This window comes from Gigantopelta aegis, chromosome 15, assembly GCF_016097555.1.
Source record: "Gigantopelta aegis isolate Gae_Host chromosome 15, Gae_host_genome, whole genome shotgun sequence".
Taxonomy (NCBI): Eukaryota; Metazoa; Mollusca; class Gastropoda; order Neomphalida; family Peltospiridae; genus Gigantopelta; species Gigantopelta aegis.
In genome coordinates this window covers 38,575,975-38,592,681 of record NC_054713.1, presented here as the reverse complement: position 1 = coordinate 38,592,681, position 16,707 = coordinate 38,575,975, and the positions used below count along the sequence as shown (strand labels likewise).

Genomic DNA, 16,707 nt, shown 5'->3' with positions numbered 1-16,707 from the left:
GAAGTTCAATTTAATATGTGAAACGGTACGAATACTTTATTTGGTAGTTTTGAGTCTAATTTAGTATAGGCCTACTATTATATAAAATTATAAATATTAATATCTATTTTGCACTTTATGGTCAGTCATTATGTAATAATGCATCAGTACCGTAAAACTGTGTCAGTGCCGTAACGAAACTATGTTACGGTACTGACTACATTTTACAGAAATGACACTATTTACTTAAAATGCATAGCTGTATGCAATGTTTCATGGTGCCATAGCCAACACGCCATTCCTTTTCACATAGATATATGGTCATTTAACTGCCAAACTCACAGAATCCATTGTGAATCTGCGTTACGGTACTGACGTTCAGTAAACATACCAATTCCGCCTTTAGTAGCAAATTGACCAAAACTTTGTAATCACACAAGCGATTTTGCCTGCGGTGCTTGTAAAATAGTGGTTATGACAACTTTCGAATGATCAAACAATAACTTTATTTAAATCACAATAGGTTATATTAATGTTGCTTCTGTTAACGTCGCGTTACGGTACTGACAAAAAACTTAGCGACAGAGTAAAATTTGTCTCCAAAATATGTTTAGTAAATGAAATTGATGTTTACACGCTGTAATATAAAAAAAACCCCACTTTTAATAATATCAAAAAACGTATTTATTTGTTAATTATTTACCGATGATAGCCCTGACAATATATTGCTTTCCTCTATACTGGCGACATGCTAATTTTGCTGACATGTGATAGCATTAGCATAAAAAAGTTCATAATCAGCGAACTTGAGAAACAATGTCTTGTACATAATAATAACTTACTATTTAGTTACAAATCATGAGAATCGTGTGGGTATTATTGTAAAAATCAGCTCCTAAAGGCTGGCGACATAAAAATGGGACTTTATCCGATAATTAATCACCCATGTATAGGTTAGATTAGGGATAAAGTTGGGACCTCCCTCAACCCTGTCGATTCTGATAGCCCTTGTTTGAAACATATTTTATTGCATATAATATACAAAAGGATTGGGCACAATATATCCAACTTACGAGGCCCTCTCCTAATTACAAATATTATAACATTATAGGCGGCTATTATTACTAGCCCTTGTGTATGAGAAACGGATGTGATGGTACATATTCGTTGAACTCCGCCAAGTCAATTTTCCATTTTGTCGAGCTTAATATGCCTTCTGCTCCAGTTTTTGGTATCTACATGTATATATCATAACTTCTAAGGTACATGGCGCATGCTCATGCATAGTATGCAGATTTCAAACGCCATGTCATTTATTTGTGTTAACAGAAGTTGTTCCATCAGGGTCATGATTTATAGGGACTCCTGAAGACATTCAAAACGTTTTATAGTATACATTTGGAGGCATTACTGACCAAAATGATGGCTAATACTGTTCCATATTTTGAACTTGTGCATACTTTTTAGATGTCTTTGGTGAAACTCTTGCACAATTATTGTCATAGGGGCGGGATTTAGCTCAGTCGGTTGAGCGCTCGCACGAGGTGCTTGCGTCGCAGGATCGAACCACCTCAGTGAATACGTTCAACTGATTGTTTTTTTTCTCGTTCAAACCAATGCGCCACAACCGGTCAAAGGCCGTGGTATGTGCTTTCCTGTCTGTGGGAAAGTGCATATAAAAGATCCTTAGTTGTATTAGAAAAATGTAGCTGGTTTCCTCTGCAATCTGGTCTACCCACATGTAATAGTGGAGCTAATTTTAATTAGATTGGTTTCTTCTGTTGCCTACGAGTCAGAATTACGAAATGTTTGACATCCAATAGCCGATGATTAATTAATCAATGTGCTCTAGTGATGTCGTTAAACAAAACAATTTTTTTTAGTTATTGTCATAGTTTTAGATGAAGTGGCAGTCCTCTTTGTGGGCGGTGCATGAAGGATCTCCTCGGGAGTAGCACTGCCCTCAAATATACGAGGCATTAGATAGAGATTCACGCACTCAACCACTGTACCGTGCAGGTATACGGCCTTGATCACGTATTGCGCTTTTGTCGTTCAGATCATGTTGTGAATTGTACCTTGGTGCAAGTTTTACATGGCCAGAGTTGTATATGGTTCAATTTCGTTACTTCCGGATCCGTTCAGGAAGTAATTTGATGGAATGTTTACAATTTTTTTGTTGTGACTCGAAAATCAGACGAAACTCTGTGAAGAAAAAAAGAAAAAAAAGGGGGAGCAAACTGGAGATTATTTTATCAAGTAATGAATGGAGGAGTTCGATTTTAGCTTCTGCTTGGACACCATGGAAAATGGTCATGAACTTCGAGACGCCATTTTGGAGAACGATTTTGCACGGGCCGAGGCCGTTTTGAGAAAAGGCACGTGCAACGTTAACGAGTGCGACGACGCTGGACGATCGTTGCTACACCTAGCGGCGTGTCGAGGAAACCCTCACATCATCAGACTGCTTCTCGAGGAAGGGGCAGACGCCAACAATTTAGATAACCATGGCAACACGCCCCTCCACTGGTGCGGACATGATGATTCAATCAAAGTTCTTGTGGAATTTGGAGCGCACGTGAAGGCTTGGTAATTTTAGTTGAAGGGCAAGACTTCCGAACGTTCCAGCATTCAGTTCATTCAGGCTTAGGTTTAGGGTAGCCCGAGTACTCTGACTGTAAGAGAGCTAGACGGACATTTGGACATAAACACGCTCTCATTACAGTCAGAGACCAACCTATGTCTTTTTTTGGCAATTCCTGACTACCAAACGGTAGGCAACGAGTCCCACTCTAATACCACAACAATCCTATGTTTGACGTCAAATACCTTTACATCAATCATTTTCGAGTTAAGTGATACAAAAAAATCCACATATTAATCACTAATACACATACTACAGAAAGAAACCCGACAGCACCCACATTCAGCTACGCTTCGTGACACTCCATCGCAACAATTGCAAAGCTCGGCGATCTATTTTGAGACGTAGACCACGTGATCGCGCACTGGGCGATTCCGCCTTGTGCAGCAGTTACAGGGGCCGTCTCATATCAAGTGAAGTTACAACATGGAAGAGTTGGCTAATGCCGTTTTGGATGAATTTGGATTTCATTACGTCATTAAACCAAAACAATTACACATTATTGATTCCATTTTGAATTTGAAGGATACATTTGGGGTGTTATCGACAGGATACGGCAAAAGTATGTGCTACGTACTGCCTCCTCTTATGAGACGACCCCTGTAACTGCTGCACAAGGCGGAATCGCCCAGTCTCGAAATAGATCGCCGAGCTTTGTAATTGTTGCAACGGAGTGTCACGAAGCGTAGCTGAATGTGGGTGCTGTCGGGTTTCTTTCTGTAGTATGTGTATTAGTGATTAATATGTGGATTTTTTTGTATCACTTAACTCGAAAATGATTGATGTAAAGGTATTTGACGTCAAACATAGGATTGTTGTGGTATTAGAGCGGGACTCGTTGCCTACCGTTTGGTAGTCAGGAATTGCCAAAAAAAGACATAGGCTGGTCTCTGACTGTAATGAGAGCGTGTTTATGTCCAAATGTTCGTCTAGCTCTCTTACAGTCAGAGTACTCGGGCTAGGTTTAGGGTTAGTGATAGTACATGTATTAGCATACATGGTGGAACGTTCGGAAGTCTTTCAGTTACATTAAGTACGGGTGTAAGGAGATACCAAAAAGTTTGTGTGTGTGAGGAGCGGGGCACACACAACGTGGATTGATCTAGATTAATTAGGCACGCATGTTCCCACTGGCCTGCGTCCTGCCCCTATCTACAAAAGGATGAGTACCAGAAACTATTAGCAGGGTCGTTGGAAGGAATTTGACACTGGGGCAGTGGAGAGGGTGGGTGTAAGAGGTGTGTCCCGCAGATTGCAGATGGTGCTGCAGGGAGGTTCTTGCTTGAAACATTTTCAAAGATATCTACTTTTGGGCGATATTGTCAGAATATTAAACAGATTGGACACTAAGATATGTATGAGTATTTAACATTTACATGACACTTCAGTGTTCGAGATTAACGGTATCCCAATATTCCGGGGATACCGGATTTTAATTTTGGATACCAGACTTCAAGAATCCAGTATCCAGCCGGGATACCATATAATGTTGTGTTTTTTTTATCCTGAGTGTTTGTTTTTCGTAAGTCGTCATTTACAGATGCAGTTAAGTAACAGTATTTTCGAGTTCGTACCCAGTCTAATGCTACACTGGAGCAATAGCGGCATAGCAAAAGACTGGGAACCGCTAGGTCGCTATTGTTTTTTGGGGGATGTTTCCTTCCAGTCTTAAGTTTTCCGTAATTAGGCCTAGTAAATTCCAAAGTCGATAAAAATACTGAAAAGGCAAGTAGCCATTAAATAAAATATTTTCAGCCAATACAGCCTTTTGTTTATTTATTAAAATTAAAATTGGATTGCTTGCTATATTTGAATGTCAGGTAACCATATCTAAAAGTGGGATACTAAATTCTCAGGTTGGATACCAGATTCTGAAATGTTAGTATCTAGCTGGGATACTGCCTGCAATTTTTTAATCTCAAACACTGCACTTAGCACACCTAGAATTTTCCAAAAGTTGCAGTCACTGTTCCTTATAACTTGCAAACTTGTATTATACTATTGTTTGCAGTTAGAGAAAACACAGTTAGCAATAGTGGAATTTTGATTTGTTTAGGTCTTCAGTGTTCGAAATAAGCACTTGTCCGTTTGTTTTGACAAGTGAAAATCTATTCTGACAAGCAAAATGTGCCTCTGGTTGTCCAGTGGACAAGTACAAATTTTCAGTGCAGTTTCATTTTGAACAATCACAAACATTATCCTGGTACTTGAATAAAACAAATCATTTATTTGGACAAGTGAAAATATTGGCAGACAAATAAAGTTTTAGATGTATTTGTTCGGTGGACTAGTAAAAAAAAAATTCTTATTTGTATCACTGGTCTGTTGTACCTGAATACAAAATATGTTTGTTGTTTATTTCAGCAATGTGATGGGTCACACACCAAGGCAGCTGGCATACCGAAGAGGAGTTGGGAAAGATGTCATCAAACTTTTCAAGACTTTGGAAAATTGTGAAAAGTCTGGATCCAAAGCTCGGCATTTGATGACAAACTGTGTGGCCACACTGCCGAGTATTTGGCATGAGTTCTATTGTGATCTTGGCGGACGGAACATTCTTCTCCTGGTTGTCGGGCTTCTGGCTTTTTCTCTCTACATCACATACATCATCACTGGCTTCCGTTGGCAGGCTGAGGACCAAATCCCACTGGATTCCCAGAGTTACAAAATCAGACTTTAAATTTGTTTTTAAATACATTTGTATTTGAATATCAGACTTGAATGCAGAATGTCTTATGGGTTGAGTTGTGCAGGGGTGAATCTACAGGGAAGATTTTGTTCAGTATCGTGCTGCAATTCACTACGCAATTTTAAAACATTAAACAACTAGTTGTTAATGTTTAATTGACTAGAAATATCACTAATCAAGATTTTGAAAACAAAATGTTCCCTGATCTAAAGCAGACCTCTCAACCTCGAGGCACTAGAAACCTGGACACTGAAACCCAAAAACCTGGAGATTTCAGTAAAAACCTGGAGATTGACGGCTATTCATACATAATCAAGTGCTAAGCAAAATAAAGTGGTTATTCTTTTGTGTAGAAAGCAATATTTGACAGGTGACATCAGGCAATTTTCACTTCTACATCACGCTTGCAAACTCTCAACAAGAATGCGAGAGACTGGTAGCGATAACGTTATTTGGCATTGATCTTCTAAATATGGATTGTTGTGTCCAGTCCACTCACTTTGTTATTTCTGGCCGGATTGGCCGAGAACTTGACTGAGCAACAACAGAAATTGTTTTAACTACAATGGATTTTTATTTACGAGAAAAACCGTGAGATTTTCCAAAAAAACCCTGTGATTTTTGAAAAACTGAGATTTTCACGGCTTACTGTGAGACCATGAGATTTTGCTGAAAACCGTGAGACTTGAGAGGTCTGCTAAAGGGAGGACATGGGAGTCTGGTTTTCCTTCTCAAGACGACTTACATGTATCAATCCCCTTTCCCTGCCAAACGATACGAGATCTGAAATCACATTTACATGTATAACTAATCCATTTTTGACTTTGTATTTAAATGTAGTTTTCTTATCTCTAATGACAATAACAGCAGAAAGTCAAAAATTGTTATAACCAACAAGGCATACATGCATGTATACACTCATGTCACCTAAGTGTGCCGGCACTAAAGTCTGCGCATGTTTAGGATGTTAATGACATTACATTACTTCTTAAAACAAGTATTGGGGTATGTTTGTAAACAAACAAACAACGTTAATTTAATTCATAAAACAATTGTTAAAACAGCACATCTTGATTGTGAATATATGTATAAAACTGGTAGATAACACTTTGACTGAAAAACCCCTCTGAATTAATGCACTAACAGTATACTTTACCAGCCTCGATCAACGTGTTTTTGTATCACCTGTCAACAAGGCTGTCGGTGCTGTAATAATCAACCAAAGTTTACATAGAAGCTTCAGTACATACCTTATTGTAATTTATAAATCCACAAATGAAATCAGTCTTTTATTTTATTTGTTGACATAAACATCCAAGCATACTTTGAATTTCCCTCCAAGTGACACAACACAACCAATATGGCTGTTCAGTCTATAAAGCTTACAAGTTGCAGCTTGGCCTATTTTTAGCTATAGTCTGTTTCAAGATTATCATTGATTGTCCTATACAGTATTTCTAACGAACACTATTTGTGCTCATTGACACATTTAATAACCGGCAACTTTTGTTGAATAATGATCATAAATTTTGACATTGGCCTTTTTTATATTGTCATTTTGTGTTATCCACACTAAGAAGCATGGAACACCATTTATATTTATCTCATTTAGGTAATCTAAATTTTACTGAAACAGACTATAATAGGAAGTGTTTGTTGTCTAGAACTTACAAAAAGTCGAATCCATTACCTGTTGCTGTTTCTGTGAATATTAGCGACAGAAGTGGTGATTCGATCCTGTGACACAAGCACCTCAGGCTAAATCCTGCCCCTATTTTATAATAAAGTTTAAAACTTTGTTTTGTTTAATGACACCACTAGAGCACATTGATTTATTTATCACTGGCTGTTGGATGTCAAACATTTGGTAATTTTTTGATAGTCTTCTTAGAGAAAACCTGCTACACTTTTCTATTAGCAGCAAGTGATCTTTTATTTATGCACTTTCCTCCAGACAGGACAGCACATACCACCAACATTGATATACCAGTCAGAGAATGTATCCAACAAGGTGGTTTGATCATGCAATACAAACACCTCAGGTAAGTGATCTACTGACTGGGCTAGGTCAAAGGTCAGGTCAGGTCAGTGTTTAACATGCACATTCAGAAGAAGCTGTTGTAGGTCACGCCTCCCTGGGCACAGATGTCTACCTCAGCCGGTCACTCCGTCCAAGACAGGAAAGGGTGAGGTGGGATTGAGGAGGGGTTGGGGGGGGGGGGGGGCGCCTGCATTGGCAGGTGCATGGGAGCACCAGCAGTCAGACAGGAGTCGGTAACAGGCAGAGAGGGTGGTATGGTGTTACGGAATTTCAAGTCCCGGAGGATGAGTCCAAAGAGACATGGTGCACACTTTTGAGAAGGAAATTAGGCGCAATTTTGAACGGTCTATCCAAAAATAAAGGATACGTATAGTTTTGGAAGATTAGTAAGCCGAGATGGGCTCGTTAAGGGGACCTAAGTGGCATTGTAATTTGTCTCCCTAGGTTGCCCATAGGGGCCCTTAAAAGAGCCTGAACTATTTAGCTAGGTCACAGGTCAGGTCATAGGGCTTTGCGTGCACACTCGGAGCAAGCTGTTCGGTCATGCTCCGGGATCTCTTGTATACACTTTCCGGAGCGGTTATAGAATCTGTCCGCCACTAATCCTTTTGTTAAAAGGGGGATTTTTTGGTGGGGATTCTTAAAAAAAGTGGGGCATGTTTTTTTGCGGAGGAAAAATAAAGAAAGAAAAAACATTTATTTAGAAGAAAAATAAAATAAAAATATGGACATTAAGACTTATTTGGGGGGGGGGGGCAGCCCCCCCAGCCCCCCTTGCTAACCCTAATCACTCTGTAGCTGTGTAGGCTATCAACACTCCTCTGTAACAATCGACCGACAAAGTTCCTAAATTAAAATAAAGTAAAACAGAAAATCACGACCCTATGTTCCTAAAACAAACAAAACCCTAACCGTTCCTGAAATAAAACACAAAATAACGCAAAGTTCTTAAAATAAAATAAAATGGAAATTAACTCGAGTTATTGGCTTTATTTTAGTAATCGTCAGAGTAGTAAAAATTATAGAAAATTACATATTCGTTATTTAGTGTATAGTAAATGGTTGTATTTAGGTGGCGGACATATTCTATAACCGTACCCACTTTCCTCCAGACAAGATGCAACACATTTGATATACCGGTCGTGGGGAAACTAATCTAGATTACCTAACCCTCCCCCCGCCACTAGTGGTGTAACAGTACATGGAACTATCGATGTTGCGATAGTCCATGCCTCGATAGTTAATTTAACTATCGCAATTGTTTGCTCAACTATCGATAGTGTGCATAGTATATGGTTTATGACCAATGCATGGTTTAACTACCTATAGTGATATTGTTATCACTATTGCAAATAACCAAGTATAGACATACGTACACACGCAATCTCTCTCAAACACATGCATAGATACATATTGGAAGACTGAAGTGAATAGTTTTGCGAAATATCTATTCATATTATACTACTCAAAAGAATTTAAGGGTCAAAAATTTATAACCAAATAAGTTTCAGAGTGTATTAGATTGATGATGTAAACTACACCAAAAATTTAATTTATTGTTCCATATTTACAAAAAAACACAAATAAACGTCACTGTATACAAGAAAGTTACATGACATGCTGTCAAAGTTGAAGGTTGTCAAACATGGATTTTACACATTAGAACATTCGTTTAATAGTGTGTGAATCCACCCCTGGCGCGAATACACTCGACACATCGTTGCCTCATGCTGTTGATCAGACGTCTGAAGAACTCTTTTGGGGAATGGCCTGCCACTCTGCCATAAGAAGTTGACCCAGATCATGAAGGTTGGCCGGAGGGGCATGGTTATCCCGAACTCTCCTGCCTAATTCGTCCCAGGCGTCTCTATTGGGGCCAAGTCAGGCGAATATGCTGGCCAATCCATCCTGGCGATAACTTGTTGTCTGAGAAAGTCCGTTACCACCCTGGCGCGGTGGGGTCTGGCATTGCCATCCTGCAGAACTGCCCCGCCGCCAATCTGCTGAAGGCCTGGGAGAACCAACGGCCGGATAATCTCATTCAGATAGCGGATTCCATTCAGATTGCCATCCACCACATAGAGGGGGGTCCTGTGGTGGATAGAGATGCCGCCCCACACCATGACGCTGCCACCACCGAACCGGTGACGTTGTCTAACGTTAACGTCAGCGAAGCGCTCCCCAGGACGTCTGTAGACACGAACCCGACCGTCGTTAAACTGGAGACTAAACCTGGACTCATCAGTGAACATCACTCGACCCCACTGAACACATTGCCACCGCAGATGAAGCGTGCACCAGTGACATCTGGCCGTTCTGTGACGTGGTAGGAGTGGAGGTCGAACAGCCTGGCGACGGCAGCGTAGATTATTGGCTCTCAGATGATTGCGTATGGTTTGATCAGACACTCGAGTTCCAGTCGCAGTCCGCAGATTGTCACGTAATCGGCGTGCAGTGGTTGTGCGTTGACGTAGAGCCATATTGGTGATGTAGCGGTCCTCTCTATTTGTAGTGCTCCGGGGTCTTCCCGAACGTGGACGATTTCGAACAGAATTCGTTGCTTGGTACCGTTGCCACAGTCGGCCAACGACACTCTGACTGACACCAAGTCTCAGAGCAACATTTCTTTGCGTATTGCCATCCTGAAGCCAAGCAATAGCCCTTCCTCGATCTTCGATAGTCAGCTGACGTCGTACCATTGTCGAATTTGGAGTGCACCGTACACGAACGCAAGCTCCAATTATACGGAAATTCAGCATTGGGAACATGGAATACACATGCAAAGCGTGCAAATGAAGCGCTTTGTGAAAAAGCAAGTTATGGGCACTTAGCAGACCTTTCGCTTTCGCCCTAATTTACGTGCAAATGTAAGCATGTTTTCGCCATTAGAACTAGTCGACAGTGTCAATGACAGTGGATTTTAATTCATTTATGGGTTGCTTAGACCCACTTTCGTCAAAATGGAACAATACCATGCGTGACATTATGGTCTAGCTAATATAATTGACATTCAGAAAATAATGGCGAAAATATCGTCTGACCCTTAAATTCTTTTGAGTAGTATAGTTATCGAAGCGATTTCAGAATTCTCAATGCTACTATCACAATTGTAATACTATCATAATAGTATTTTAGCTATTGCAATACTAAATGGACCACAATAGTCACCCATACACCCCGCACTCAACCCATTTTATTTACGGTTATATGGCGTCAGACATATGGTTAAGGACCACACAGATTTGGAGAGGAAACCCGCTGTCGCCACTACATGGACTACTCTTTCCGAGTAGTAGCAAGGGATCTTTTATTTGCACTTCCCACAGGCAGAATAGCACAAACCATGGCCTTTGTTGAACCAGTTATGGATCACTGGTCGGTGCAAGTGGTTTACAGCTACCCATTGAGCCTTGCGGAGCACTCACTCAGGGTTTGGAGTTGGTATCTGGATTAAAAATCCCATGCCTCAACTGGGATCCGAACCCAGTACCTACCACCCTGTAGACCCACTTCACAAATATTATTAAAGATGTACGTCTTGGAAAATATCCTTTAATTCACACATATAAACACAAAACAAACATGAAATACTCATCCAGTTTTAAAAAAGAAAAAAAAATATTCAAGCTTACCTCAGCACATTGTTTAGTTATCAGGGTGTGTGTGTGTGGAGGGGACTAGGTTAAAGAAACAACAACGTGTATGACGATGGAAGTAGCACATTGTTTAGTTATCAGGGTGTGTGTGTGTGGAGGGGGACTAGGTTAAAGAAACAACAACAACGTGTATGACGATGGAAGTAGCACATTGTTTAGTTATCAGGGTGTGTGTGTGTGTGGAGGGGACTAGGTTAAAGAAACAACAATGTGTATGACGATGGAAGTAGCACATTGTTTAGTTATCAGGGTGTGTGTGTGTGTGTGTGGAGGGGACTAGGTTAAAGAAACAACAACAATGTGTATGACCATGGAAGTAGCACATTGTTTAGTTATCAGGGTGTGTGTGTGTGGAGGGGACTAGGTTAAAGAAACAACAACAATGTGTATGACCATGGAAGTAGCACATTGTTTAGTTATCATGGTGTGTGTGTGGAGGGGACTAGGTTAAAGAAACAACAACAATGTGTATGACGATGGAAGTAGCACATTGTTTAGTTATCAGGGTGTGTGTGTGTGGAGGGGACTAGGTTAAAGAAACAACAACAATGTGTATGACGATGGAAGTAGCACATTGTTTAGTTATCAGGGTGTGTGTGTGTGTGGAGGGGACTAGGTTAAAGAAACAACAACAATGTGTATGACGATGGAAGTAGCACATTGTTTAGTTATCATGGTGTGTGTGTGTGGAGGGGACTAGGTTAAAGAAACAACAACAATGTGTATGACCATGGAAGTTTATTTTAATGATAGCTAATACACTTGAAATGACATGCATAAAATAGAATACTGGCAAAATATTTCAACAATTCTGTTGTGGATGAAACATACTGTAAAAAATAAAAATAGAACCAACCATATGGTATTCATATTTACGGAGAGAACTGAAAAAAAACCCAACCCTCAATAAAAACTTCGATGAATTAACAATTTTCTGAAGATGGCAACAGATCCAAGATTATTTAGATCGGAGTTCTCCCTTTAAAAGAATTTTTTTTTTTTTTAAGAGACTGGTTATGAAATGTTGAAGTACCAAATCTCCTATTTATATAAAGTTTGTTTTGTTTAACAACACCACTAGAGCACATTGATTTATTAATCATTGGCTATTGGATGCCAAACATACGGTCATTTTGACACAGTCATAGAGAAAACCTGCAACAATGTTCCATTAGTAGCAAGGGATCTTTTATATGCACCATCCCACAGACAGGATAGCACATACAACACAGCCTTTGAAATACCAGTTGCGGTGCACCGGCTGGAACGAGAAATAGCCCAATGGGTCCACTGACGGGGATCGGTCGTTTTACCACTAGGTTACATCCCGCCCTCTCCTATTTAATGAAATATATAAAGCAATTTTGAAATTTAAAACGGGGATCATAAATAAATTTGACTAAAAAACAGAATGCTAAGAACCCTGATCTGTTGCTAGAAAACCACAATATATTACTACATTTCACTCTTTAGTATTTCCAACAACTGAATGAAAATCATATACTAAGACATGCAAGTTTAGCAACTTGGTAATGTGCGTAAATTAAAAAAGACTTGACTTTCAATATGAAAAAAATTGTAACGCTGGATTATCATAGAAGCATTATGTCAGAATACCGGACAGGAGATTTTCAATACAAAATAATAAAATGTCTGTTACATTCATTACAATGTAACGTCATCCCATTGGTCCAGACATAGCAACGGGAGTGTGTTCATTTCTCAATCTGTCCTGGGACAGGACCCTGGCTATCCAGAGATGGGATCTGGAACAGACATGCTCGAAACCGTAGTGGTATACGAGCATGGCAAAATTATCTGCTCCGCCGCTTCATTTCTCAATGAACATGAAAATTACGTTGTCAGGGAACGTCATTTTATATGGGCAAGTTGTCTTATTGAGCATTATTGTTTATCGACTAAAAATAATTCAAGATAAAGTATGAACTTCTAGTGTTATTATTAGCAAGTACAATTCAAATTTAATTATAAATATTGTCTGTTATTTCTTTTATATTCATCTGGGTATGAAAAAAAAAAAAATCATCCACAAACTTCACAAACGTATGTGAGAACGGTTTCACCGATTCACAGTTTGCGGATGATTTTTTTTTGGGTAATCCCCCGATGAACGTAAAAGAAATAACAGACAATCCTTAAATGAAATGTGTCACTGTCATTGAATGTAGCTTGTATTTTAAAGTGCAATAATAACAAATTGGTAAACTTGTTGGTCTCAGTATACACTAAATATTAATGTTGATACCATATGCTGAAAAAAGCATTACAATTTTAATACAAGTAGCCTATCTTATTTTTATGCATCATATTAATACTTATAGCCAAATGAGTACAATAAACACCAGTATAATATCTTTAGACATTTATATTAATACTTTTTGCCAAATGAGTAATTTGTGCAGTTGAACAATAGGAGGTTCTTGATGTAGAATTCATACAAGCAAAAAACATTTATGAAAAGGCGCACAAACATGTAAATGTATGGTGGTAGTAGTAGTTTTTCTTTTTGCAACAAAAGTAATGCAAATATATCTTATAACAAGAAAAATATGATAAGAACGCACATGAAGAAACACAATAATATTAATACTGTAACCATGTAATCCCCGAAACCATAGATTCAATGTTATATTACAAGTATTCACTATACAACCAATGAAATGTCTTCTTACAAATACCACCAACATGGCGAGCCAATAGAAAACAATAATAGACACAGGATCTACAGACTTTCCAAATGAACAACAAAAGACAGACAATAAGAACATATATTACACTAGTTAGTACTTGAACATTTAGTAATAAATGCAGGGTTTTATCATATATATGTATAGGATTCTGCATTAGAAATGTTTTAAGTGGGGGGAATAACATGCCGTGACATGGCTGTCAAAAGATTACAGCCACTGGTTTTAAAGAAGTTGTTAATTTGTATAATTTATACTTGAGTCTGCCAACACATATTATGGCCACCTTTGTTTTTACATCTGTAAGTGAGCCACTGGCTCCTTTCCAAATTCTAAAGCCAATGCATATCATGTTGGCAAGAAAGAAAGAAAAATGTGTTATTTAACGACGCACTCAATACATTGTATTTACGGTTATATGGCGTCAGTCAGATATTGAGAGAGGAAACACGCTGTCACCACTTCATGGGCTACTCTTTTCGATGAGCAGCAAAGGTGTTGGCAAGCAGCACAGTATGAAATTCATGATTTTTATTACATTGATCTATGTGGAAGTTGATGGTACGACTGACAGAAGCAAGTGCTATATTTTGGAATGATACAGCGATTATCGTCGACCACCATGCATCTCAACAGGCTGGGAACTGTTCCCACCTCTTCCTTTCTTTGAAACCCCATACTAAATATGACACTTCTTTAATCATCATCTAACCATTACTTTTACTTGACCACTTCAATACAGTAAACCTCTTTTTTTTTTTTTTTTAATTTTGTTGTTCGAGCACAACCTCGTTACAAAATATGAGGGGCTAGTTATTAATTCCTCTTTAAACACAATTTCAGTTGCTTCCCCCCTTGCTATTGCAGGGGCAGACGCAGATGCAATTTTTTTCAAGGGAAGGCACCATGTTTCCGAAAGAGTGCCTACAGTATTCGTGGAGGGGTTGCAACATGTAAAAAGGGCACTCACAATATTTAACTTACATGAACAGACCTTATAATATCTTGATCTTCCCCCGAAATACGATGCTGACCACGATATTACATGTCCCCTACAATTAATAAATACATTACTGTATGTTTTTTTTAAATTTATAAACACTGAAATTTTGGAGCACTTCGTATTTCATGGATGTTTGTGTGCATGGACCTCTAGCTTGCCCCTTTGGGGTCTGTGCCTGTAACTATAATATACTGCCGAAAATGGCACTCCTGGCTACATAAATGAATTGCTACAGTGGATCACTTGAGTAATAATAATGTCTCCTCCCATATCCTGATGCACCAAAATGTAACAAGACAACACGGTACAAAACATGTTGACAGACGCACAACACAAACAAAAGACACAACAAAACGATTGAATATCAAAATGACTAGATAAAATAATTATAATAGTAATAAGAATCATAATAATACACAAGACTGGGTGTGAGTATTTATCAAGTTCTATACGTTTTTCTTTTATATCTATAATAATATCTTTAATAATAATAATGTGTTAAATACTTTGGCACAGGTTTTCCTTTTCAACACATAATAAAAGCAACTTATATGTATAACTTGTATGTATGTATAATATAATCATATATATATATTTTTTATATGGAAGATCTTGTGAGTTGGAACTGTTCCAGAAATTGACATGAGTTGAGACCTGGAGGCAATTTATTTAAATACCCCATCACCAATAGTAATAAATATGACTATGAATAATTAAAAAAAAATCTGAACATTTTGCATTGTCTTTTAAAGTAAGGTTTACTATAACCCTTTTTTAAAAGAAAAAGACAACTAAAAACAACAACGAAATTCATCTTTGTAAAAATAATTTGGCGCCATTCACAAAATATATTTAAATGTATTCATGTGTTTTAAATGTAGGACAACCTCTACCTGCAAAACCCCCCCTACCAAAATCCAGTCAAAATTTGGCCAACATTCAATTAACACTATTCCACACGCAATTTCTTGCAAGTGATTTTTCCATTTGGAATTGTGCATTTCTGTCTACAGAAGTTGACTTTTATACACAATTTGATGTCATCGCAGTGTACTAACCTATAAATAAATAAATATATCCCCACCCCCCCCCCCTCCCAAATTATTATTTTTTTAACCAAAACTTGCCATCTGCCTACAATTAAATAGTTCCACCGATTCATAAAATCATTAAACATTACGTTATCTCCACTCTGTACTAATTACTGGAACAGCTCCAATATGTTTTACAATTATAGTAATAACATCAGCAACTAACATATCGAACAAAATCAACAAATACAATAATTTGCATATCGCAAATTTAGTTTCACTAGAAACTACACTTGAGTTGCAATACATCAGTTACAAATCAACATTTGTGTCGACTTTAATGTCATTTAGTACGATATCTACATGTACATTTAGTTACGACTTGTGATACTTGGATACAAGACATCAACCCTAGAAACACCCCTCCGCAATGAACTACAGGTCCTCCGCCCTGTCACAGGCAGGTTTTAGCGATAGATATCAGAAGACATTGAACAATCACTGGACAGCCATTGAGGTATATTTTGTTTGTCCATGCAGATTTTTAATCGTCATGGCAAACGGACAAATATTTTTCAAAGGCTGGGTTTGTTACCAGTCATAAAAGTTTCTTCAACAAAGACTTTTTTCTTTACATCTACGCATGCTAACAAAACGTTGTAAGCTGAAATTTATGAAAGCTATTTGTCCCTTACAGTGGCATAGCGTGGGTTGCCAGTGCCCGGGGCAAGACTAGTATTGTGCCCCCTAACCATTAGCACTCCCCGAGTCCCTTCCACCAATCCAGAATGTTGTGCCCAGGGCAACCGCCCCGGTGGATCCGCCCACACTACACTACGCCACTGGTCCTTTAGCCACATGTAACTTTCCAAACTAGCTATAAATTACTATAGTCCTTTCCATCAGGGAACGTCGTTTTCTTACTGCAGTATGCACTACAAGTTATTTATCAGTGA

The 16,707-nt window shown here is 38.6% G+C and overlaps 1 protein-coding gene across 1 annotated transcript; it reads left to right on the top strand.

The window, feature by feature from the left end:
* Positions 1–2,114: 2,114 nt before the first annotated feature.
* LOC121389958 (ankyrin repeat domain-containing protein 46-like) lies at positions 2,115–7,110 on the top strand. The gene is made up of 2 exons (XM_041521629.1): positions 2,115–2,568; positions 4,988–7,110. Exons 1-2 carry the CDS (start codon positions 2,246–2,248, stop codon positions 5,301–5,303), a joined length of 639 nt encoding a protein of 212 aa, XP_041377563.1. The 5' UTR covers positions 2,115–2,245; the 3' UTR covers positions 5,304–7,110.
* The last annotated feature ends 9,597 nt before the right edge of the window (positions 7,111–16,707 follow it).

Bases quoted from the DNA above. Each gene is read 5' to 3' on its own strand.
- LOC121389958 (XM_041521629.1), top strand. From the start codon at position 2,246: ATGGAGGAGTTCGATTTTAGCTTCTGCTTGGACACCATGGAAAATGGT. The intron at 2,569-4,987 runs GTAATTTTAGTT...TGTTTATTTCAG, and splicing joins GGAGCGCACGTGAAGGCTTG to CAATGTGATGGGTCACACAC.